At 40.8% G+C, this 27586-nt stretch overlaps 1 protein-coding gene and 1 non-coding gene across 5 annotated transcripts in view; both read right to left on the reverse strand.

Moving 5' to 3' along the window:
- The window catches only part of cnih3 (cornichon family AMPA receptor auxiliary protein 3), a 123876-nt gene extending 97136 nt beyond the window's left edge, over positions 1-26740 (reverse strand). For 2 of the 4 annotated variants that reach the window (XM_084737882.1, XM_084737881.1), the window contains exons 1-2: positions 26112-26739; positions 1085-1153 (exon numbers count right to left, since the gene is read on the reverse strand). In XM_084737882.1, coding sequence (XP_084594008.1) covers positions 1085-1153; positions 26112-26189 — 147 coding nt within the window. In that variant the 5' untranslated portion in view covers positions 26190-26739. Of the gene's footprint in view, positions 1-1084; positions 1154-26111 lie in introns of all 4 variants that reach the window. The other 2 variants (XR_014771941.1, XM_084737880.1) reach the window with 2 other exon arrangements.
- On the reverse strand, positions 2155-2226 carry trnaq-cug (transfer RNA glutamine (anticodon CUG)). Its single transcript has one exon. It is a non-coding gene; the product is annotated as a tRNA-Gln (tRNA).
- Positions 26741-27586: the final 846 nt, after the last annotated feature.

Genomic DNA, 27586 nt, shown 5'->3' on the forward strand with positions numbered 1-27586 from the left:
TAATTGGTTGAATTCTTATCAGTTAATGCTTAATAATATACAGTCTGGCTCAGTGAATATCTGATTCTTTCTTTATCTGAAAAGTTAACTAACTAATTTAGTCAGGCTGCAATTTATTAAGATAGTAATGCCATTAAAATTTAAAATGCTTTATCCAAAATCCAAGCACTTTTCAAACTTTTTACAGATGATCCACAAACACTACATTTAAAATAAATTGTTTTCAAGAATTTCCAGCACCTTCACAAACCATGCAATTTATACAAAAGTCTGTGTTTGGGCTGGGGGGGCTCAGCTTTCCTTAGATACAAGTAGGAGGGGAATCCAAAGAGAAAAGGTTGGGAAGCAGTGAATCAGACCTTCTCCCACACGGTGACCCTGCAAAACTAATGTCCAGTGAATGGGAGTGTTAAAGTAAGTCCAGCACAGGACAGTGATGTCTCAGGACTGAATTTTAACATTGAGTTTTAAGTTATGCAGCTTCGTGAGCAGTCTGTAATAGTCAGTAGTCAACGGTGTGTGCAGATGTGCACCCAGAGAGTTTGCAGTTTTAGGGGAATGTTGTCCTCTGCTATATCAGATCCTAGCTGGAGCTACGAGGGTTTCGGTTTCAGTAGAAGGCTGCGCATTGGGAACGTTAAGTGTCTGCAGGAACAGACCAACTCTAGATTCCTTGTTTGTCTTGTTGCTTGTATTTTATTTATATTTGGATTCAAGGATTTGTTGGTAAAAGATGATTCATTCATACTTGATGTTTTGGCCTGAAGCCCTGTAATAGGAGAGCTCCAGAGCCAGGAAGTGAGGAGAGGAGGGCGGACAAAACTAGCACGCTGGCAGCTGCTTGATTTAAAATTAATGGAGAAAGAAAGAAAGTAGAGGAATATAGACTGGGGAAGACACGGAGTGTGAAAGATGAGACAGAGGACCTCCTGATGTGGTGTTCTGTATTAATGCGCCACTCAATAAATTGATTGAGATTGTTTTCCACATGGGTCGACAATTGCCCTCCACACATAAACAAGAGAGTAATCTAAGGAAACATGTCGGGGGAAGGAATGGAAATGAGCAGGGAGAGTGAACCTACCGCATGGAGCGGGTTGCCCTGATCAATCGGCACCTTGAAGTCAGCCTGGAGCTCATCAAAAGCTGTTATCTGCCAGGGAGAGAGGAAAAGAAGTGGTGAAGATATAATCAGTAAAACAGAAACAATATAGAGTTAAGTTTCTTATTGTCAACAACTTCCTGTGTGTTCAGGCTGCAAAAGACCATAGATTATGTCTCACTGTGTGTTAAACAACAAAAGAAACAATCGGTACATTTAGAGTCGGGTGGTCCGATAGCTGTAGCTGTAATGTCTGTTGATGTAGCCTAAAATGCTGGATTGCGTATCGGTGAATACACAAGTCGGTGCACTGATCGCATGTAAAGTAATAGCCCCCAAATAGGATCCTGTTACATTCCAGCAGCATCCCGGATGGCAAATTCTGCACTCGCTCCTATCAGACCAGTGCTCTGTATTGACCAAGGCTCAGGTATCGGAATCAGATTCAGGAATGTTGGTGATATTCATTTTCTTTTTAAATCGCTGCCTACAAATTGTATGAAAATACCAATACCACCACTTAAAGGATCCTTTGAACAAGTACTTCCTATACAGCTAAAAAATGGAACTACTTATTATTACCACACCATTAGCATGCAATAAGGAAACATGTTGAGACATGCATGGATGGCAGTTTCTTCATTGCAATGCAAATGGGCACTGTTTATTTTTGCTGCCATAAATGCTCATGGCCACAAAATCTGTGGTTGAAAACAGTCCTTGTCAAACCCATATTTACTTCCATTTGAGTAACATTTGCTAAAATTGCAAGGCCAGCCTTTCCGTTAAAATTAGCCAACTTTTTGGGGAGCATCCACAGTCCATGTATTGAGAAGGAGAAATTACATTTTTCATTTTGTTGTAATTTTACATATACACGCACAAACAGGACTCATGCATCAGAGAGATGTCAGAGTGAGAGACTTGAATCGGCGACCTTCAGGTCTCTCCTGCTAAGTCCTTGCCATCCCAATAAACATGCCTCCACTAAAGGACTACCTTGCTTTGCTGTTTCAGCTTGTTCAACCTGACAGCCCACAAGGCCTTGTAGCAGGTCCCACCGAGATTTGAACTCGGATCGCTGGATTCAGAGTCCAGAGTGCTAACCATTACACCATGGAACCACTACACATTTCATTCACAAGTTGTAAATTGGACTGGAAACTTTTTACTTCCGACAGCTGATTGTGGAAACATCCATGAGGTTACCAGCTCTGTGTGTGATTAGAAAAGAGCAGACAAGCAGAATCACTTGTTGACCAGCGTGCTGCTGCATTATGTCATGCCTCTTTTGGTTCCACAATGCCGGCTCACTGTGTAAAAGGACAAACTGGGGCAGCTTTACACCGGCGCTCCTTTGTTAGTGTAAAAACACAAAGCCAGCTCCACCCAGCTCACACCTGCCTGAAACCTAGCCGTCACAATCAGCAACCAACTAACCTTCAAGGTCCACATGGCCTCAATTGCTCAGTCATGCTGGTTTTCCCTGAACAACATCAGGACCCTTCCTATCTGAGCATGCAGCACAACTCCTGGCACAGGCTCTTGTAATATTATGCATTGACTACTGCAACTCATTACTGGCAGGCCTCCCCACATGAATGTTCAGACCTCTACAGATGATCCAGAATGCAGTGGCACATCTGGTTTTCAATCGGCATGCGTCATCCCGCTGTTCAGATCGCCCCACTGGCTTCCAGTCACTGGCCGAATTCAAAACCCTGACAGCTGGCTACAAAACAACAACAGCTACCTGAATTCTCTCATTCAGGTTTTCGCTCCCTCTCGCTCACTGTGCTCTGCCAATGAAAGACACCTGATTCAACCACCAGAACAGGGCCAATGGTCGCTAACTAGACTCTTCCATTTTGTGGCTCCCCAATAGTGGAATGAGCTACTGGAAGCTAGTGGAAGACCCAACTCTTTCATGAACACCTTTTCACTTGATTGACTGCACAAGATATTCAAAAAAAAAAAATCCAATCCATCTAATGCACCCTTTGCATTGCCACTTGCACTGCCTGTAGGCACCAACGTCCTATCACACTTGAATTTTGCTTCATGACACTTATTTGTGTTGTTCTCTCCTGATTAGATTCTTGCTCGTGTTGTATCACCTCTCATGTAGGTCATCATGTACATCACATTGGAAAAGACCATCTGCTAAATGAAATTGTAAATTGTAAAATAAAGCTGGCTTAAAGGCAAGCCCTTATTGTGCCGATATTGCAGGATTAATTATACATTAATAGTTTGTAAAAATGCTATTAATATTAGTTAATACAGTCATAAATACACCTGGGAGATATAGTTGAGAAACCTGTCATGATAGTGAAGTTTCGTATCGGTCGAGATCAATAATTATTGATGATGTAGGCTGTGGCTGACGGCTGTGTACTCCAAGATGGAAGTGGCCAAAGTGATAAAATGTGTAAAAATCACAATATTTTTGAATGTTCATTTTGCGGCGATACTGTAAGGATGACTATTGGTGCTTTCACAAAATATGACAACCAATGAGTTTTTTTTAAATGTAATGTTAATATAATGACTAAGTGGGTAAAGATAAATAATAAAACAGCTAGAACAGTCTGGTAAGTTAAAAAAAAATGACATCACTTTACTGTAACGCAGCCTTTAAAAGCTGCACTTATGACATATCACAATATATGTATATATCCAAAATCTGTCACAATATCAAATCCTATATCACAATACAATACTATATTGCCCAAGTCTAGTCATAAGCATTACCTAATAGTTAATTACATTACCTAACTGTTCATTTACATGTTAATTAAGGTTCTAGCCAATATACTTGTGCTAACATTGCTAATTAGCATGAAAAAGACAGTACAGTGCCCAGTCATCCAACAATGCCATTCACATGGCTAAGAGATAAGAGAAGATAAAGACATTCCTTTATAGTCCCTCAATGAGGAAATTTAGTGTGACAGCAGCAAAGTGGATAGTAAAAAATATAAAGAAGCATCAATAAAAAAAATTAAATATATATAAGCAAGAGGACACTTAAACATTAAACAGAGGAAATATAAAAATAAAAATAGGAACACTATAAACAGGGGAAACATAAAAACAGGATACACAACATAAGGAGACTCAGCAGTTGAATTTACACCAGTGCACTGAGGGAATATTCATATTGCACATAGAATGATGTGCACACTGGAATTAAATTTCACTCACCCGCTATGCTGGAAGCATGTTTTAAACACTACAGCGCCAAGCTATTCTGAAAAGAGGCTTTTTTGGAAGAACACTATATATATATGTGACCTGTTTTTAAAGATTTACATCTTAAGTAGGAACCAATGGGCTTTGAGCTAAAGTACCACAGACAGTGGGGAGGTCAGGAGGCACAGAGAGAGAAGTTAAGACTGATTTTGGCTTTTCTATGAAAGAAAAACATTCCAGATCTCTTTATTCACTTGTTTCCTCCAAAGAGTGAGTTCAGGTTCAACATGTCTTAATGTTACGTCTGCTGAACAAACCAATCCACCTGCTGCACAAGACAAAAACAGCACTTGATGTAGATATTATGTGTCACTAGATTTTTCTTTAGTCTAAGTTGCTCTTACACTGAGGCATCATGTGCCCACACTCTCCATTTCATTATCTTTATCCTCGTCATCATTAACATGATCTGCTTCAGTTAGAACGCCGGACCGAATCTGCCCAGAGGCTCAACATTTGCATGCAAGTGACGCAGAAATCACAACCCCCCCCCCGCCTTGAACTGGTGTGATATGATCCCGCGGCTCTCCCACTGCTGCTGCTCCATGGGACATCTTTTAGTAATAACGTAAAGTAATGATGAACAGCAGAGAAAACGTGCAACAGTTCCATTGGCGTTGCAATGGAGGCAATCGCACTACAAAGACAGATGTCACTGCTCGACTATTTGGGCCTCGGGAGGGGAGTGTGAGCGTATGAGAGACACTGCAGGAAGAGATATGAGCGTGTCAGTCAGTGTTCTACAGTGTGCGTCTCCAGGGCGGGTGCACCATGGGGGGAACTGTAAGATGTGAGGGTATCACTGTGTGTGTATGTGTGTAAAAATTGGATTACCGTTTCTGCGGTAGGGAAATGTTATCCATGCATTGTGTGATATATGAGAAAGAAACAGACGAAGCAGCAGCATGTGAGTTTGTACATGTGAAATGTGTGTGTTTGCCCAGTATGGGGAATTAACATCAGAGAGAGACGGCAGAGGTTCGCACCAATCCCGGGTTATTTCCCTGGGCTCGCCCCCGCACTGACAGGCGGCTCTTTACATGTTATTTCCCAGTGGAACCCAACAGTGATCCTGGCTCATTGCCTCGCTCTGTTACAGTGTGTTAGCCTCCCTCGGGCTGTTCCTCATGGGCGACGGGAACACACACACACACACACACACACACACACACACTCACAGACTCTTCACGGGTGCATAAATCCAAGACTACAGTGAAGCGCTGAACATATTCGTGCACAGGAACACACTCTTCCACAGAGAGACACACACAGAAGTGGAGTAGGAATACCTCCCCTATACATCCTTATGTGCACCACATGAGAAGAACATTATAGACTGGATGTTCTGAGAGGATGTCAGACTTAAAGGATCATTCAGTTAAGTGTGATAGCTCTTATTGTCATCCTTTTCGCAGTCGATTCTCTCATGTATGATAGAATTGTACTCAAAGTAACTGCTAAGATGTGGAATGATGTCAAGAGATTGCAAAATCAGTAAAATAAAGTTTGATGAACCAGGAAACAATGAGAGGATAGATGATAAAACAGGGTGTCCATCCATCCATCCATCCAGACCAAGTAAGTCCTTCTCCCTAGCTGTGTCCCCCAACTCTTCCTGGGGCATCCTGAGGTGTTCCTGAGCCAGAGGTGATACTTAATGCCTCCAGCATGTTCTGGGTCTGCCACAGGTTCTAAGGATCATTGGCTCTTTATTTTTAACCTTTTCAGTCACCTCTTTCAAATTCAATAGAAATGTACTCAACATAATCCAAAATGTTGAAAGATCACTGAAATGAAGTTTGATGAAGCTGGGAACAATGAGTCATTCGATGAAAAAAACGGCTTGTATCATCCATCCTTCCATCTAGATTAAGCATGTCCTTCTCCCAGGCTGCATCTTTCAGTTCTTCCTGGGGCATCCCGAGGCGTTTCTGGGCCGCAGGTGACACTTAATGCCTCTGGCCTGTTCTGGGTCTTCCTCAGCATCTCCTTCCAGTTGAATGTGCCCAGAGTACCTCCACAAGAACATGTCCAGGAAGTATCCAAATTAGATGACTGAATTATCTCAACTAGCTCTTTCTGACTTGCAGAAACAGTGGTTCTATTCCAACTTGCCTCTGGATGTCTCAGGGTGAGCCCAGCCATCCTTAAAGAAAACTTTATGTCATTACCCAAAGCCATAGATGAGCATCTGGATGTTGAGTGACTGCTAAATCAGTAGTTTCACCTCCAGGCTCTACCTCGAAGAATCACCACCACTAGGATCTGTGGTGCCAGAGGAAAAAATCCCTGGAGGGCGTACCCAAGGAACATTGGCCCCAGGTGAGGGGTCATGCAGAAGTAATACAAGAGGCCTTAAACTAAAATTATACTGAGTACGTAGGGAGTACACAAGGGTCTATTAGGGTCCATGTGATGTATAGTTCATCATCAGAAGGTGTTTGTGTAGGCTCTGTGCTCTGCCAAATTTGTTGTGACCATGTAGACTTGTCCATGAGACCGCAATGACCGTAACAAGCTATGGAATATCGTTTGTACACGTGTGGAACGCATCCTCCAAATGAACTAATGTAGTATAAACAGAAGTATTATGTGTCTGTGGTGTCCACAGCTGTCCACGCCACTATCCGTTTGGGAGTATATTCATGCCTTTAAGGAGCAGCAGCACCAAAATGTTAGGTTTGCTTGAATTAGGTTAGGAAAAGGGAAAGAAACTCAGCAAATCCTAGGAAAGAGGTCAGGACATGACTCAAAAAGCCTTATGGAGTGGTAACTTGGGGAAAAAGCTATCTGGGTCAGATTAGAGGAAGGGGTACTCCCATCCTGAAGCCAGGCCCGTGAAGGCAGCTTAGATATACCCATGAGACTCAGGCTGCAAAACTGATTGCGTGGACAACAGAAAGTTGTACCAACTCCATATAATAAGTTAAAGTTGATAGTTGAGCCAGGAAGTCGGCCTGTAGAATGTGATTCATAACATCCATTATAGGGGTGTCACAATATGCCAGTATTGATAATAACCCTGAAAATTAACCCAGAAAATTAAATATTGATATCATGATAATAATTCACATGTTGGGGACAAAAGAGACAAAATACACAATAACCAGTAAGTTGCAGTAAAGATCAATTTGACCTCTAGAATTTTTTCATAATGTCTATAAATATAGCAATAATGTGAATTCTTCTGGTGAGGATAATCATGTAGTCAAAATCTGATATTGTGACAGCCCTTATCCATTATGTATTAATATATTATAATTTCATGGTTTGTTTTTCATTCCAGATAGAGGTATATTTACAACCTGCCTAATCATCTGACAAGGGTTGTTTCTTGTTACGTCAAGCCTCTTTTTAGCAATGACATCACATTCCCAAAAATCAGGAACAAAAATGGCAGGCTTTTATTACCAATAGCAATGAGGGCTAAACTACAACAATAAGACTCATGTTGTAATAAGTGGGTTATCCTGTAAGGGAAAATCCACCCTAAAACAGAATTCCATCCCCCTGATCTCAGGCTGTTCAGTCAGTCAGGATCAGAAGCAACATTTGCCCCCGAGCTGCAGACCACAGGACTTAAATCTCGAATTGGTGACATGCTCAGATGGCGATTCCTGCTAAAGACCCGCTGGCAATGACCATGGGTTGTTTTTGCAAATGCAGTTCTATTTTGATGTGGAAGTTCACTTCAACAGACTGCTTTGAAGTCAAGGTTGGCTGGCAGTAACAGCAAACAAACTGGCACCCTCTGCTTCTCTCTTGGCACGCCGAATTCGGCATAAACACTGTGTTTCAATACAGACTGTAGCTGCTAGCGGATTGACACCTTGCTGTTTGTGCGTGTCTGCAAGGGAAAAGAGGGGGGACAGAGAGATGGATGCTGCTTAATTTGTTGTGTATTTGTGCGCAGATGTAAATTTGTGCTCATTTTCATTGTCTTTCAGGCGGTTGAAGCCAACCAAAACCACGCTTTTCTCACCATGTAGCCTTAGAGGCATTCATATGGAAATAACAAGATTAAAAACAACAACAGCAATCAGAGGAACCTCCACTCTAATGTGAAGGACTACAAGGTCGATTTTAATTATTCAAAGTCTTGTTTCAATTATTCATTGGGATTTTAAACCCACTCAATACAGGTTAATTTGCCATTCTTCACCAACCTCTGATGCACAATTTAAGACCTGATGATGCCAGTGCCAAATACTAAGTTTAATACGCATCAGCCAATTGATATCTAAGCAGTGCTGGACTTAATTCATGCAATTTGCCAGCTTCTATGCATTAACCAACGGGCATGATGCAAAGTTTACATCACGGGCTGCCCAATTTACCCACAAGGAGCATTAAATTTTCATCCGATCTCAGGCGGAGAGTAAAACACAGCGCCTAGCTCGCAAAGAATGGGGAAAGGTCTAGTGTGAGTGAGCCTGCGTCGGCCTTCCTCGCTTGTGATTCATTTTTTAGTAACAGCAGGTTTAATAAATCAAATGTTAGGGAAGCAAAAAAGGCAATCAAAACGGCTGGCAAAGTCCAGCACAGTTCTGGATGCCTTACAGACATATCCACATGCGAGGATTCTCGCTCAGGGACGGTTCGCCTGCTTCACACACTGATGTTGTTTTTGAAAAATGGAGCTAGGATGAAAACCTCTAACAGTTTTCCAGTTCCATTTTTGCTACATTAGTGGGTTTAATTTTATTTTACAGTACACTAAAAACACATAACAGCACATAACAATCTGCCTACAGTATTACAAGTCTGTGCAGTCACCCTTAGACAAAATATTCTGCTATTGGTATAATTTTGGCCTTTGGTTGTTCACATAAAGTTTTTAAATGGGGAAGTAACAGATATGTGATTTCTCTGTTTTCCATTCAGTTCTGTTGTAATGTGTCCCATATTACACTCTATTCATCCATCCATTGTCCATAACCACTTATCCTGATGGGTCATGGCGGGGCTGGAGCCTATCCCAGCTGACATTGGGTGAGAGGTGGGGTTACACAGTGGAGAAGTCACCAGGACATAGACACATAGAGACAGAAAACCATTCACGCTCACATTTACACCTACGGGCAATTTAGAGTTATCAGTTAACCTGTTGTGCTGCAAGTCTTTGCACTGTGGGATAAAGCCAGAGTACCTGGAGAGAACCCACCTGGACACAAGGAGAAACTCTGCATGGAAAGGTCCTGCCAAAGCCCCTCCAGCCAGCTGGGGGATTCAAACTCATAACCTTGCTGTGAGGTGCTAACAGTGCTAACCACTGCACTGCCCATATTACACCTTAATAAAGTCTAATAAAGGTGTAACAGTGGGAATTAATACACCTTTAGTTTACAGTACAGTTCTGTTGTAATGTGTCTTTACTTACCATCTATGTACTAAGGGTCTAACAGTAAGAAACAATACACTTTAGTTTACAGTACATTTCTGTTATAATGTGCCTATAATTACAACCTTATAAAGTCTAATGAGGGTCTAACAGTTTGAAACAATATGCTTTAGTTTACAGTACAGTATGTTATAATGTGTCTGTAATTACAACCTTATAAAGTCTAAAAAATGGCTAACAGTTTGAAACAATACGCTTTAGTTTACAGTACAGTTCTGTTGTAATGAGTCACTAATTACCGTCTAATAAGTTTAATAAAAATCTAATACCGACTGATAAAGAACAGTTTTTTTCTTAATTTGATACAAAGATTTCTGAAGTCTTATTAGTGTTCTGTAAAATAAAGAGTGAGTCATTTTTGTTTGAAACCTGTAAAACAAAAGCAACACTGAATATATGAGGCTTGTCTATCTCTGCATTTTAAGATCTGTTTTACCCTTCTACTACTCCATACATAACATCAAAATATTCCCCCTCCTCCAGACTTCCCAGAGGTCAATTGCTGTCCATGTGCTGGGAGTTGGCTCGTGTTCTAATCGCTAACATGCTCCCGTCAGTGTCGGCCTGTATCTGCGCCGAACACCTTGGCAGGCGGAGAGAGCTGGAGAAGGCGGCTTCTCTGATGCTAATAAACACTTCTGGCACGGCGAACCCCTCCCCGCACTGTGACGAGATCAAATGAAACAAATCTCTTCTCCTTCCAGTAAAAAAAAATGTCGATATCAGCATTCTGTGCACATGATTCAGCTGTCAGGACTTTCTGCGAGGCCCTACAGCCAAACGATAAGCACATATGCAGCTAGAGTGATGGGTATGAGACGGAATATCAACTGAGCAGTGATTACATAAAACACGCTGGTGTGACCATCACACCTTCGGACTGGCCCAAGAAATGATGCTGCAGAGACATTACTTCAGGACAATATTTGCAATCCATGGCAGGAGTTACATTACCATGGAAACATTGATTCTAGCAGCACTTCCTTCCTTAATCCTACAGGCTGTTAGTGAGACAATACTGTTAAGGTTCATCTTTGTTTCATACCTACAAAACTGGAGGTCACCAAACAACAACAACCAACAAACAGACAACCGTGTACAAAAATCCACTGAATTATACTGTTTTTGAAAGAACTGGAATACTGGTTGTAGTCCAGTTAATACAGAGCCTGACCAGTGTTCTCTTCTGATGTACAACCCAGAAATTCATGCCTTCAAATGAACACAATATGATGTAAAACAATGCTGTGGTACACAATGGTTCAAATGACTATTGAGTAATGTGAAATGGGTCTTCCATGTAACAAACCCTCAGAGAATTTTACTCCAGCTGGGTGAATCTATGGATTTCCATGGAGCGTTTCAGCTCATTGTTTGGTTTTCGGCTCTTGTTGGCCCCTTTTACAAACCACACCAGGTTGCTGTTTTCAGTGAAAATCTCATAAACCCACTCTATGCTACCTGTTGCTCAAAGGGAAGTTGATATTAGACCTAGGTTCATCGGGTGGCACAAAGTCATAATGAACTGGACTGTCCAGGGTGTAACCCCACCTCTCGCCCAGTGTCAGCTGGGATAGGCTCCAGCCCCGCCATGTAGGGACTATTTTCTGTCTACTGTCTGACAATCATATCACTGCCTAGAAGGAAGCATGGATCTACTCATGGGTGATAGGCTTGCATTTATGATGTTCTCCTGGTCCATGAGTAGATGTTTCCATCTGCACAGTGATACAGTTGGTGGGTGTAGTAGCAGACTGAAAATAATTCTGACTTGGAAATGCTCACAAGGTCCGTGGATTATCTTGAGAAACCGGGTCATGATTTCTGGAAAGAGACATTGCAGTTTCAAATGTATTTTTTGGCACTCTGAGCACCACAAGCCGAGTCCGATCTAGTTCCATCATATTCAAGAGACAGCAGACATCTCTACAGCTGATATCTCCAGAGCTCGGCAATGCCGGCGCCACACTACAGGCGTTTTGGGCCACACCTTAGTCGGTACCAATGTTCAGCTGAGATTATCCGGTAATGTGATGCGGGTTTACAGATCCAATCTTCACCCACTTCTTTCGAATCAAACACAAAAGATAAATATCTTGTTCCTGTCTGACTGAGCAGTTCTACTGTATGCTACATTACTACATTTCCTGTGATACACAGGAAGCAAATCTCAAGTTTTTGCAAGTAAAAGCAATAAAACCTTTACATGGCTAACCTGACCCTGATCTTGTAACTAGAGTAAGGACATACAAGACATTTATGTTTACACATATCAGCCTAAAGAATGAATGATTTCATTAATTATTTAACAAAACTACAAAGAGATCTATTCATTCGCTGCTGTTCCTTCTGGTACTGACTGTCATCCACTGAACGTGGAAAGCGGCAGAGGAATTTCCGAGTCTCTTTATGTGGCGGAAAAATCAATGCAAATCCACTTGATTTTAAATCCATGAATCCTCACGGGCTTTACATTGTCAATTGTGATCACTTGGGCCAGAGACAGTTTCACAAACTAAACGTATGCACAAAGACAGAGCTGGAATAGTGATTTGTCAGATGTTGCAAGCCACGTCTATGATGGGGGGGTGGTTAATGGGAACAGTCAGTACTTTGGGAACCTGATCATCTCTAATCAAGCTTAGTTTTAATACATTCAAAGTGTGATAAGACCTGTGCTGAAGTTTCTGCAAATTTGTCTCTTGTAACAAAGCTTATGAATGAGAATAAAAAAGGAAGCAAAAACTGCACAGACCAAATTATCTGTCATGAACGAAGAAAGAACTGGAGAGGAAATGGTGGGGGGAGGATGAGGATCACCCAGATAATCCTACGAAGTACGCACTGTGCAGCGGAACAATAGAAACAGTGGAGTCAGAATGATGGATGAGGAGCCAGCAGGGGTTAATGAACACCGATCGATGCTGAGCGAACCCAGCTATACACTGAACGCCACCTCCATTATAGCCTCCAGAGCCTGGTGCCAGAAAGCCCTGTTGACTGTTTGCTTCATTGAGATTACAATCAATTGTATCACCTATGCATTTCTCCCCCCTGATGTCTTACTAGGGCACCTTGAGCACAAGCTGCTTCCTAGTTTGTACAGTTCAGCGGAGCATGGTGGAAAATCACTGTGGCTTTGCATGCCACTGTAAATGCTACACAAAACCCAAAGAACCTGAATTTACTGACATAGACGTATAAATTATTACAGACATGGTATACACTGACATCTGAAAATGTGTGACTGCTAAAAGCTGCTCGTGGCAAGAAAAAAAACACTATTAAAGCAAAACTTAAGTAATAAATTATTACTCAAACTGCTTGTTGTGAACATTCCTCACAGAGTACAGACTGACGTCATGGTAACTTTGACCTGTTGTACTTGCAGAGTTTTATTCTGCCGTTAGTGGTTTACTACCACTGTCAAGGAGATTGTTTTCTGGGCCATTTGTTTGTCTGTCAGCGGGATTATGAAAAATTTGATGGAAAAGTGTAGCATGGGCCAAGGAAGAAGTTCATAAAGTTTGGAGCGGATCCAAATCATGGGGCAGATAAACAAATTATTTTTCACTTTCATTAACATTGTGAGATAAGTCATTCTGCCTTGGTTGAAGTCTGTGCTAACCTGACACGCCAGATGGTTTGTTACACAGAACAATCTGGGAAATCATCACCAAAACTGTTTGGAAAAGGGCAAGCACTTTCAAAAAACACTTGGCAGATGATTAGATTAATCATGTGTCTGTCATATCTAACAAACTAACTTCAACCATTCACAATCCAGCTGCCTTGCAAGGTATGTACTCTCCAAGTGCCTTTATTTTGGGTGTGCTCTTACGTAATTTAGATAATCTGACTAGCTTGTTCTGGACTGGTCTGAATGTCTTGACTGCTGGCTTAACCCCTTTTCACACTGTACTTACACAAGCCCTGGGTTAAATGTCGAAAGGAACCACAACTGATGTTTACTTTCTAAACTGACATATGACTACTCTTTCACAGCCTTTAGCCCCATTTCACCCTGTCACCTTCTAGTCCCGCGTTTAGTCAATTTTCAGGGGTTAACCCCGGATTGTATTAGGGAGATCTAGATGCACTGTTGGAGGTGGGTGCCCTTTCATTCCTATTAGAGCTGTTCAGTGGTACATGAAGGCGACTTCCATGCCGGAGACCTCTGCCATCCGGGCAGCTAACTTTCAGTTTAGCCTGCCGCTAACTTGAATGGGGATAAAATAACGTTATCATGTGGCTCATCTAGACTTTCCAAATGCTATTGGACAAAGTGGATCAAATCCTAAAGTCACTTCACAGGGGTTGTGATGCTTAAAAATGTATCCACCATTTTACAGTTGCTTCTTTCACACTGTAAACTAATAGGAAAAAGCCTTTTTGGGCCACTGCACATTACAAGACATTTTCATTACAAAGTTAGGCTACTATATCAAATTGGCCTAGCCTAGCGATCTTCCTGGGGGCTTGGAATAACCCTACAAACTTGGGACTAACCCTGCTCTGGAGAAGGGCCAGCAAGCCCTAGGCTAAAGTTGGGTGTAGCCAACTTAAGAATGCACCAGGATTGCACGAGTGTGAAAGTTCTCTCAGCTTGAGGTTAACAGCTCCCTTAGTCTGGGGCTAAGATAGTTCTATGAATGTTTTTAGCCCTTGTCTAGTATTCCACATAAAGTGGACTCAAATTAAACTTCAATAAATTGGAAAAAGGAGTGTACAGTGGATGGGTTTTTGGTTAGATGCTGAAGAGATTTTCAGGTATTTTTCCACGACATAAAGTACATCAGTAAATACCTCACGTGTGAAGCTTTTACATGTCTTAAAACAGCAGTTGCTAATGGCTAAATGAGACTAGAGAGGCTGTCAGGTACATTACACATCATCATATGAAACACTAATCAGTTAGAGGTGGTGACATGAGCTCATGCAACCTTAGTGTAATTTGTTAATTCACTTTTTTACTCTGGCAATTGCTTTCCCTTCAAATATCAGAAAAGTGGCATTCATTTGTGAAGAATATCTCGCTGAACAGAGCCTATTTTCTGCAGTAATGGCTTGCTGTTGAAGGAACCAGGGCGATGCTAACTTCCAGCTTGGTCTACAAAAATCCATCATCCCTGCAGCAATCTTTTTAGACCTCAGCCACATTTTAAATATGGTCTGAAATTATGTTTTATTCCACCATCTAACATACTATATTGTCTTCTTCACTGATGTCCCTATATAGTGCTTAGTACATATTTAATGAGTAAATTATTTTGGACACAGTCAGAAACAGTTGTAAAAAGAACATTAAGTAGAAAGCTGATTGCACTTCATCTTTATTTCATTGCTGTTATTATGACATGAATAATCCAGATGAAGACAGTGCGAACTTTCATTGCCCTCCCCCCAGCACAAAGCCTTGGTTGCTGTGACTAAAGTGGCCTGTTCTTCTGTCTCTAGTTAATTATTTGGTTTCTTTGTATCTCGTGTTGACACGTGCCCGAAAAGCTTGATCCATCTCAGGACTTTTCCTTCACTCAACCAAGAAAACTTCAGCTTTCCAAGTCCGACACATAACTTTAATTTCATTATCTATCACCCCATCTTCCTTTGATCTCTCTATCTGCACTGCTGCCTTCTTGCAGCTTTGCATCTGTCTTTTTCCATCCTTTTCATGTCTGATCATCATTTTGTATTCTGCACCAGTCATCCACCCAGCAGTCCAATTTATCCTGGTCTGAACTCCCAGTAAGAGAAATCTCTAGTCTCTCTCTCTCTCTCTGGCCTTTCCCCTTTTTCTTCTCCATCATCCCATCACTCCCACAGCTCCTGTCTACCCTTCAGCAGCCTCTGCCCTATTCCTCTTTCATCTATCTTCCTTTGACTTTGTCCGTCCCTTTCCTCCGGGCCTTGACCAGTCTATCCCCGGCAGACCTCTACAGTAGATGTCCTAGGCGTTACAGATCACGGGAACAAGCTTAGGCCTCCGGCAGGCGAAGGAAAGTGGCACAAAGTATGCCTGGCTAAATTCTGCTCTCACTTTCAATCATTCTTCCACACTTTTCACATCTGTGTCTGAAGCTAAATCAACCTTCTGCCATTTGAATATCTAATCCTCCACGTTTTATCTCTCCTCTCAATGCATTCCGTCAGAGTCTTTCTCAACTGTCCCACATCCTTTCTGCACACAGCAACCCGAGAAAAACAACTAATTCTGCTCCATCATCACAACACCACAGGGACAGTAACAGATGAGGGAGCATTATGGTTGTTCAGTGTGACTGATTATTCACACGACATCTCTGTTAAATCCACGAATGTCCTGTACTTGTCAAAATCTCAGCTTGATGCAAAGTCACACTCGGCGAGGAAGGGACGCCAAGTGCAACGCTAGCTGAGCTGCTCCCCTCCAAATCCGTCCTGAAGTGTGCGTGAAATCCTGATGTGTAGTGTCGCCTCGGTGTTATTTAAACCAGCCGTCGCTTTGTGTGAGGTAATTTAAGTGAATAAATGGAAGGCAGGTGGAAGGGAGAGAAAGGGAGAGAAAAGAGGATTTGGAATAAAAGCAGTCCTGCCTCACTGCCAAGGCCATATTAACCTAAAAATAGGTGCCGGGGCAAAAGTGAGAGGGCCCTAGTTGGCCTCAAGGCTATTGCAGCAGGGACCAAAGTCCAGAGTTCTTTTGATTAATGTGAACACTACACTCTTAGAGTTTGTTGATCTGAGGCACTTGAAAGGCTGGTCTTAACTACAGTTCATGTGTAGTCAGGTATGGGTACATTGCATCATGTGTGAAAGCTAACCGTACTCAAACAAGGAAGTGGACTGCTTTTGGGATCTTGGGATTTTGGGCAAGTTTTTCTGCACCACAGAAACAACATAAGTCTACATCTGGACACGGATACTTGGGTTGCACAATAAATATCATAAAATCAGATTATGTCAAAGCATTTAGGCTAATTTGAATTCTTAGAATTCTTGGCTCTATAAAAGCCAAAAGTTTTTTTGGTGTATTTTACAAGGAAAACTAGATCTGTTCTTTGCTTTGGTTGTAATAGTTAGACTAGATTAGATTTGGTTCAGTCAAATCTACAGAATATTAATCTCCATCTTTGCTCAATAGCTTTTCTTATTATCAGATGTGCATAAAGTGGGCTGCTACATTGACAAGTCACAGCTTAAAAAGTTAGGAAAAATGAAGGACCTGCCCCATCGTCCCCATTGTTTTAGTTCAAACTGTTTTCATATTATTATTATTTCATATTATTATTATTTTAATATCATGTTAAATTGGCACTTTTATAATTGCTTATTGTGAAATAAATAAATAACTGATTAACCAATTCATGATAAGGCAACCCTTTGAAAAGTGTTGGAAAGTAGAAACCAAAGGTTTTATTAAAGGAATTGTTACACATTTTGAGATATACACTTATTAGTTTTCTTGTCTTTTATCAGAACATTGATACTACTTTCATGTTTGTACGCTAAATATAAACTGTAAACCAGAGTATGGCTTGACTTAGCATATAGACTGGAAGCTGCTAGCCTGGCTAGCATAAAAAAGCATCACTACTTCATCCAAATCAAAGTTCATAAACAGTAAGTCATAGTTTTATTGGGACACTATTGGGGAGGGAGGTAAGTTAATGGTCACTGGCTGTACAGTGGTATCATCTAACTTTTGGCAAGAAAGCGACTAAGCATAAATGTTGACTGGCTAGCAGACTAGCACCCACGGTCTGAGGCAAGCTAGATCCTCCTGGACACAAGGACAAATTTACCCACAAGCTGGTTCACAACTCCTGGAACACACATTGGCTGTCAACCAACCAACAGGTATTTGTCTAACCCTATAGACCTGCTGTTGCATGCACCATTTTACCAATACCACAAAGCTAATAGGCCACAGCCTAAACACTGCCTCTTACTGTTTATCGGCAGTTGGTGAACCAGCTTATTGGTACGCTACCTCCACCACTAGACTGGGGAGTTACCATTAGCATAGCAACATGCATTCACACTGTTATACCTTCACTTCACCAGCCAAATGTCAAACTTAAAACACAAATATACACACAAAGATTGTAGTTTGTCAATGTTTAAATGCTATCACACAACAAGCCAAGTGAACATGCAGCTAAATTAAAGTGGTATCATAGAAATTAATCAAATTACTACAAAACCTAAGGCCTGTGCATCTTTAGTACAGGGGTTAGTGGCCCATTTTCTCTTGTTGGTAATTCAGCCTGAATTGTTAAGAGTGGGAAAAAAATATTGTCTTAAGTATTGTGATTCTTTTTTTATGATTCCTTAATTGATTAGTTAGCGCTTAGTCCATTAGCTCAGTGCTAATGTCTGATGGGAATTCCCATTGATGTATCAACAGAATTTAACATTGGAATAACGTTAATGTTATCTTAGCAAACAGATCCATTTTTCTTAAGATGCTCGACATAAAACGAAATGTGTGCTCATACTTTCGCACATATATTTCCTCTGCTCTTTGGAAACGAACTAATAGCTGCTGATTTCACATTAACTCAATTGATTACTCTGCCTTCAACACTCGACACTGACCAGCTACAGCAACCTCAAGGGGTCAAAACTCCTCTCAATGGGAAATAAAGCTACTCTATGCAAGGGAAAAGTGCCACGTATATATAGTAGTTATATTTTCTATTTTAGTTATTGTTCACCACTTGATGAAGAGGAACAGCTACATGTAGCACTTTACTTAAAGAAGTATACAGTTTACTTGAAAAGTATTTCATTTACTACTTTTATATGGAGTATAGCAATGATGCTGCAGATATAACACTCAGAAAGACTGACTGACATGTGAAGTAAATTGCTTTTCACAATATGACTCGTGACATAGTCTCTCAAGGTGTATGACTGAACTTTTTCCCAGTGTCTAGTGTGAAAAAAGCAATAAAATGTAATATGAAATTGCAATAAATGCAATACATATCAAATTGCCCCCCCCCAAATATAATGACAGTATTGAACTGGGACTTGAGCGTATCATCCCAGCCCTGTTATTTGCTTTCATATCTCACTCTACCATTTATGCACTGAGTACCAAAATTGCCACAATATAACGGAAACCCCAACTAGAGTGTAAATGATGTTAATTTGACATTCTGCTCTCTGCCACAATGCCAGGACAGCCCCTACATCACATCTGTCCCACGGGGCTTTCCCATCTATCAGAGGTGCACCAGCGGTCCACGCGGCTCACTTCCAGCTTTAATGACGCTTAGATCACATTAGGGGCTCAGGCAGAGTCTGGCCGTCGGAGCGCTGAGCCGTGGAGCTCGGGGGAGGTCGCAGTTCACCTTGTATGTTAATTAAAACAGCTTCGTAATCACTTACGCGAGTGCTCCCGTGGGTGACTGTGGCGTTGTGTTTTATGTGATGAACAGATTGATTCTGCCGAACGCTGCATCTGGTTTGAAGTGAACCACTCGCTGCGTCATTATATCCCATAGTGACAATACTGTGACAAGCATATCATGAATATTATATATTATTCCTAATGGACTAATAAATCTTGTTAAGCTGCCAAAATCACAAGCACAGTTACAGGCTCTCTTTGTCAATTAGAAATTTTACTTTTCTCTGGACAGAAAAAGGACAAATGATTGAATGTCTGAAGTGAAAATAACTAAAAATAAACTGTAGAATGCATCTTGAAATATGAAAAATCCTGAGTGATCAGGTAACTAGCTTTCAGACTAAAAAACTACAGGCATTTACAGTAGAACTACAAGAATGCGGTCCTTTAAATTCCAGCTCACTCATGCTTCTGGACAATGAAATGTGTGGTAGAACTGCTTATAAAAAATTTACTGCTCAAAACTTTCAAAACAGCAAGAAAGAGGCAGATCAGGCAGTGTATCCAAATGTAACTTGTATTAAGTTTGAGTAAAATTCAGATGATGGATGAAATATGTCAGTTAGAGCTGCAAGAATTAATCAATTAATCATTTAGTTGTCAACTACTAAATTAATCTCCAACTACTTTGAAATTTGATGAATCATTTTGAAGAAAAAATATTAAGTTATTATATTTCAGCTTCTCAAATCTTAATATTTTGAAATTCCTTTAGTCTTCAATGACATGAATATCTTTGGGTTGTGGACAAAAACTGACTTTTGAGGACATCATCTTGGACTCTGGGAAACACTGATCAACATTTTTGCAATAAAACACACCCTTTCTCAAACCAAATTAGGGGTTTTGCTACTACAGCCTACTTGGTCTTAACATGACATGCAAAATGGTTTGTTACACAGAACCATCTAGGAAGCTGTTATTAGAAACTGTTTGGAAAAGGGCAGGCACTTAAAAAAAAAAAAAAATCTATGCTTGGACGGTTCCCACTGTTGTCACACCTAAAACCACAAACGTAACTGCAAGTACTGTCTCCTAGGATGCCGATTGGCTGCACTACCTTGATGTGGACACAAACGGAAAACATGAAGCCTTACTTGAACTTTGGAATAATGTCAAGTAGACAATTTAGAAAAATATAGAACATGTATTTTTTTTTTACATAATGTGGAAGTGTTAGATATTATAGCTTTAGGGTGGCAAGCAAATTTTTTGAGTTTAACCAGGACTTTATCAATCAATTTCAGCCTACGGACTTAGAGACAACAGAAAAAGATGAGAGGTAGGAGGGAAATACCAGAACAAAATTCCAGCAGAGTTCTAAGATCCGTCATCATCTGAGCTCTCACAAAACTACATTCAGGCACGTTCGACACGCACACACACAGCTGGTGCAACTTTGCTACAAGCTAACGTCGGCACAGTCGACACATCTTTTCACTGTCACTGTCAGTTTCAAAAAATGTTGTGCCCCTTAGTCACAAAAACATGAAAATAGTTATTCTTTAATATATCAAAAGCAAAAGTACTCGGATGAATGCATTTTTTTTTGTAGCATAAAGTTACAGTTCATGGTTCTAGTTCCTTAATTTATATTAAATTGTATATGATGATAACATAATACAGATGTCAAATCATATTCTGCAAATTACAGCTGTGAGATAAATGTAGTGGGGAAAAACATGATGTAGTGCTGCAAAACTGCAAAATCCAAAATTTCATCAGCACTTCCCATTATTCCATAATTGTGACTTACTAATGGGAGCACGACTTGTCTCGTTTCCTAATTGGAGTGACCAAAGGACACATATAGTTTCTGATATTACGAAAGATTACAATCCCCATACTTTTCAGGATATACAGCAGCAGTTTAATGCACCAGGTACTTTCTTTTACTTGCAGATCTGATCTGCTTTATGTGCTTAAAGAATCTCCTGAAGGCAAGAACAGCTGTTGCATCCATTACACAATGTATATTCAAGTTTGGATAACTGGGATCTGGTCTCCAAATTATACTGCATGCTGGTAAAGGCAACTCTTAAACCAATGCCAGTTGGCAGTAAATGGAAAAAAAAGATTCACACAGAATTACACAATTACACATAAGATTGAGTGTGTTTACATCAAGTGTGCTTCGTGCTCAAACTCAGTCACAGTTGATGGACACTGTTTCCCAGATGTTGAACTTTTAAAGTGAAGATGTTGACCATATTATCTTCAACATCTTGGTGCCATTGTGTACATTCAGCTAGGTCTGTGTATTACTAAGAATGTGGCAGAACACAACACAAAATGAACCACTAACAATCTTTGCATGTATCACGATATCACGATACAATAAATGCAGTATCACAAAACCTAATATCGCGATACTCAAGTGTATCGATATTTTCTTACACCTACATTCAACGTGACATAAATTTTAAAAATACAAAATTATTTCCTGGGTGTATATATATTTATTTGTTTCATATTTTCACCCTATTCTATTCTGAATTTAATTAATTGTCTGTGTTGTAGTTTGTGTGTATTATGAAGAAACCACAACTCTAATTTCATTGTACATCCCTCTGTTGTATTATGATAATAAATGTCCTTGAACCCTTGAATTCTTGTGAGGGAAAAAACACAAATGCCCCATAAGTATCAAAAAGTGGTTTTGCTACCAATGTACACATAGTGGCTTCAATTCATTTATACTGGCACAGTCTGGTTCTGTTCCTCCCTCATTACCTGGTCCGTTCTTAGCTAACCTGAGCTCACGGTGAGTCCAGCGCTGGTCAGAGAAGACAGTGATTAATGATAATAGATATTCCAAAGATAGCCAGCATATCCTGCTCTTTTTTTTCCCCTCCATACAGAGGTCTTATAGAACGGCTTCATGTGTAAATGAGGGGGAATGGAAGAGGATTTCCTTACTTCAAAACAAGTTAATGAAAGATTTATCAGCTCCTGAAAATGAGTGGAGGAGCAGATAAGGCACATACATGTGAGCTAATTAACTTGGCAGTACATGATTTGATTGATTACATCCAATTAATAACAGAGGTCCATCTTTGTGCAGTCATTTGTCATTTTCTGACTTCCGTGACGCAGGTGCTCATGTTACCTGCTGACAGGACTGGTAATATGTTTAAGTCCGCACTTCATTACTCATTTTATTTCCATTGTCGTCTCTCTGTGGCCTGTTTCATAGCCTCTGTCTTTTTATGTTCATTTACTCTGACTCATTATATTTATAGCTTGATTTCACCCTGGGCAGTTCCACTCAGCACACTTGCTCTTTTTAGCAGTGCACTGCTGCTCAAGGCATCAGGATCTAACCTTTTTGGTCAAGTGGCCACTGTGGCAGCAGGACTCTGTGTTTTCAGCAGTTCGTTGAAACCAGGTGAAATTAAACGGGGAAAAAAAACAGGGCTGATGGAGAGATGGCGAGATGGCAACCTGCCAACACGGCTGATAGAAGAAATGAGGGAGTTACCGCCAAAAAAAATCTCCCAGAAATTTGGCAGGTGGCCGGCGTTAATGTGCATCCCCGGCTCCGCGGAATGCTTTCCACAGCTCCACGTATTCCCACCTCACAGCCTCTTCCTAATTATGTTTCCTCGCAGTATGGAGCCCCAGCTTATTATGCTGCGTGTCTGTGTGTCACCGTCGCACGGGGGAATCAGTGGAGGAGGCATCTTCTCGCCACTGTTTCTGCCGTCTTAAGCAGAATGCAAAATAAAGCCTGGTGCGATGTGGATTATTGCTGAAGCTACAGAATAATATGTTCCATTGTGATCCCTCCACCAGCGCTGACATCACAGACACAGCTGACGGAGGTGTTGTGCTTTCTGTCCCTCTGAATCAGAGATGGTTTTCCTTATCAGTGGAGTAGTCACAGGAATCATGAAGAGGCTGTATTTTTATTCTGATTTGCGTTTGTTTAACTTTAGATACACATGCCATATATTCACAGAGCCGTCTGTCCACACTCTTTCCGTATTTGTCAATTCTTAAAGCTTACGGACACGGACATAACATAGAGACTTTTGACTGTTCCACTTCTTCTTAGGAGTAACTTGCTTAACATCAGTGCCAAACTACTGAATGCAAAGCAGCAGGGTTGCCAGGTCAGCCCAATATTACATCAAAAGCAGTCCAGAACCAGCCTAACGGTAGGGTTGGGCGATATTCGCCCATCACTCCCACCTCTTCCCGTCCTCTGGAGTCTCAGCTGGGAGATGTGTCCACGTGGCGAATTCACTACAAATGTGTCACCAAAAGTCCCAGAAATCAGTATTGGGAAGGAAAAAGTGGGATTGGACCATCTCTAATCAGTATGCAACTTCCTCAGCTCAGCACACCAAACTTTCAGAACGGTCTGTTTATATCTACCACTTGCACATGTGGAACAGAAATTCTAGAGTTACTTGTTTTACCCAGAACAATTTAGCAGTGCACCAGTTGGTGTGTATCAGTTGTAGCATGCTAGTCGGTTTAGGCTAGGTAGCTTGGCTTTGGTTAGCCAAACTCATGTTATGTAGTTGCTCCTGGTTAGTTATGGTTAAAGTGGACAATGATTAGCATCAAACCTTGTGCGGATACTGTTAACTGAAGTCCGGTTTGTGTTAGGGTTTCAGCTGTATTCGATATATTCAAGTATGAATTCATGCGCAATATAGCTAACGACCATATTTCAATTTTCATTGTTTAATTTGGTCGCTGCTGAGAGGTATATCTGTTACTTTAGGCAGCCAATAATGTGTGACGATAAGCTCAGGGCGCAGTATTATAGTTACAGCTGTGTGTTGTGTTTGCTGCCAAAGAAAAAAAGTCCATGTTTATGTAATTTTACAGCAGCATCTTCTTGATATTGTTTTAGTTGAGCTGTTCCATGAAAAGCTAACTTAGCTAGTTAACAGTTACGGGTCATTATCTCTGTGTGGTTTGTTCTTGACAAGATGTCAGTATTTGAGTAGGGGTGTAAGAAAATATTGATACACGAGTACTATGATAATATATTTTGTGATACTGTATCGACTCTCAAAAATACTGTTGTGAAATTGTGATACATGCAAAGTTTCGTGGCAGTAGTTTGTTTTGTTCTGATTAACCCCCCGACTGCTAGATAGCAGTGTTGTTATCTATCTTAATGTTCTGATTACATAAAAAAGTAACTTTTTAAACTCAGATTTTAAGCATATTTTGGTGTGTTTTTTATACTCTGATAACTGTGACATTTTTTTCCAAAATTAGATGAAAATATAGCAATATATCACCTTATTTCCAATATTGTAATATATCATGATATATTGAATTGTAACCCCCTGTATTGTGATACATATTGTATCGACAGATTCTTGCCAATGCACAGCCCTATTTTGAGTACCTTTTATTGTCACAGAAACAATTATGGGCAATGAGCCACAGTAGCATTTTTTATTATCATTTTAAAAAATGACAAAGGTGTCATTTTTCCAAAAGCACCAGTATGCAAAATAAATAAATAAATAAATAAATAAAAAATAAATAAACAATAAAAAAAATAAATGATACCCAACCCTATGTCCAATGGTGGAGCATTACTGACAGTTGTTTGTTTATATTTCATATTTATCTTTTTCTTATTGACAATATATTTGTGTAGAGGTGTATGAAGATATTGATACACATGAGTATTGTTATTACAGGATGTTCTGTGATACTGTATTGGTTCCTAAAACTCTATATTGATATTGTGATACATGCAAACACTTGTGACAGTAGTTCATTATTTGTTCTCTTTAATGGCCCAGCAGTGTTGTTATCTATATTCCTGTTCTGATTGCATAAAAAAAGTAAACGTTTGAGCATGTGGTGGTGTGTTCTTTATAAAATAACAATATATCACTTTGCTTCCAGTGTCACAATATATCATGAAATATTGAATTGTAACCCCTGTATCGCGATACATATATCACCAGATTTTTGCCAATACACAGCCCTATTTTTGAGTGGTTTTACTGTTATGGTAACAATTACGGCCAGTGAGCCACTGTTGCTGTTTTAATTATCTTTCCCAAAAAATGACAAAAGTGTTGTTTTCTACATTTCTACATTTCTCCTGCTCTGCTCAAAATGTACTGAACTGTGACCCAAAAAATGACTTTTATACCAAAGCGTGATTTCTTTGCACTGTTCCACCCCTAACTGTTTTAACTGTACTGTCACGGGTGTCTGCACTCTCACTGCCCTGTTCTCTTTATTTCTGCTCAGTGAGCAGACACATGGGCCACTGTCTGACAGACAGGCAGACCGACTATTAGCTGTAATTGCCAGAGGATCAGTCATCCCAAGTGCATCAGGTCTGTTGCTGTTTCCATGCAAAAGGCAGACTGGGGTGGGTGGGTGGAAGGGGGGCAACAGGCTGAAAGACCTGACCCAAATCTGTCTTTACATAAGGCCTCTGCGTGATGGAGATGTTGCTCGGGGAGCAAATAATTAGATTATTCAAATATCATAATGCAGTCAGTCATATTGGCACTGAGCTGAGGCTTGATTAAAGGGAAGAGGGGAGCAGAGCAGGGAGATGAGAGGGGGGAGATTACACTCTACAAGATTTCCTAATTGATCTGGAAGGAAGGCTGTTTAATTGATCTAGGAGAGGCGGAGGGTTACCAGCATTTCTGCATTTCAAATTGGGTCAGCGTGTATGAGTAAATTAGCCAAAAATAAAGGGTGGTGGTGAAAGTGATGGGTGCATTGAAGACTGATGGAGCAGAAGGAGAAGATACAGGTGCTCACCTGTCGTGTGGAGGAAAATATGAGCCAAAAAGGCGAAAATATACAGTTGAAATGACAGGATACGCAGGAGTGTAGGCTATTTAGCACTATTACGCACAAAAATGACATCTTCGCGTCCAAAATGCACACATTCCAGATGATCAGACGCGAAAAAGACGCTCAAAATAGACCAATTCTGAGATACTTACGTGCCATATTGCGAAGAAGATCAGGGACACACAGAGGACCAGAGACAGCATGTAGCAGAAGGCAGCAAAAGTGAACATAATTGAAGAGGGAAACGGTGGATAATTTCCCAAAGAAGCTCGATCCCGCTGACAAACATCTACAGAAGACGAGGAGGGGAGTGAGGAAGAAAGTTCTCACGGTGCCATGAGGAGCCTCTGCGGCACCGGCACCATGACTTCGCCCCTCACAACAAATTGTTGCAGGAAAAAGAAAAACCCTCTCCAGATGATCGCAGATGGGAGTCAAAGCTGCTCGCTCGGCGTGCTCAGCTGAGGTGAGGATGTGATCATGCCGTGCACAGAGGCAGCGCGGGTCTTCTCACAGGCGGAATAAACGAACGGAGGTTCTGCGCAGAGAGGTGCGTCTTTTGGAGGTAATCCATTCAGCCGCGGCGGCAGCAGCAGCTCTGCCGTGTCTGCGCTGCTGTCATGGTGTTTGTGTGAGAAAGGAGCTCCTCGTCACTTCATGCTCGAGGCGTTAATAAATGCTGTTTTTTTTTTCCCTCTCTACCCCCCCTCACAAACCAAACCTATCAGAGCGCAGCACGGCGCGGGAACAGGTGGATTTAAAAGAGCAGCGCCCGGTGTGTGCGCTCCTGTGTCCATGTGTGTGCCAGGTGTGTGCATGTGTTCAGATCTGTTTTATTTATTTATTTGTTTGTGTGTTTGTTTGTTTATTTATTTATGTATGTATGTATGTATTTATTTATTTATTACAGATACTAGCCGTAAGGGTTGACTGTGCTTTCAGTTTTGGGATGATTTGGACACTTAAGACTTCGGAATTTGCGCATGACTCTGCCTTAAGTCATTATTGTCCCTGTTAGAGACTCACTGTTAACTCTCCTCTGTACGTTTATGTCAACTTCTTAATGTTTCTATGTCATATTCTATGTCTTTTATGTTTAACCAAATGTTTTTTTTTACGTTTTCTGCAGCACATATTGCCTACTTGGGACAAATAATACATTGAATCGAGGACGACGAGCCAGAGTTCGTATGTAACCAGTTCAATATCGCGAGATTTATTATTTTCACCTGTACAAAATGATTGCATCCACCACTACATCCTTCCAAAGTCCAGAATTAGTGAAATATTATCCTAAAAACAAAGTTATCTGCACACCCAAAAAGATGCCTTTCTTACGGTGATCTTTAAGATTTGGAGAAAACTTGGTGGAAAACTACAGTTTCATTGATGTTTTCAAAGACACTGAAGCACCTGCTTGGATTGAGGCAGCATACAGTAGAAAACACTGTATTTAAACTGTGAGAGTGGCGCCACCGTCTGGCGCTTTTAGAAACTTCCTGCAGAGCAATAATCAAAGCTTCACAGATGCTGTCTGGAAACCTGGGAAACACACATGCCTCTGCAAAATAAATTATATATAATAAGTTTATTGATTATCTTTATGGGCGGTTGTGTAGTCAGTGTG

This window comes from Lutjanus erythropterus, chromosome 15, assembly GCF_056507025.1.
Source record: "Lutjanus erythropterus isolate fLutEry1 chromosome 15, fLutEry1.hap2, whole genome shotgun sequence".
Classification (NCBI taxonomy): Eukaryota; Metazoa; Chordata; class Actinopteri; order Lutjaniformes; family Lutjanidae; genus Lutjanus; species Lutjanus erythropterus.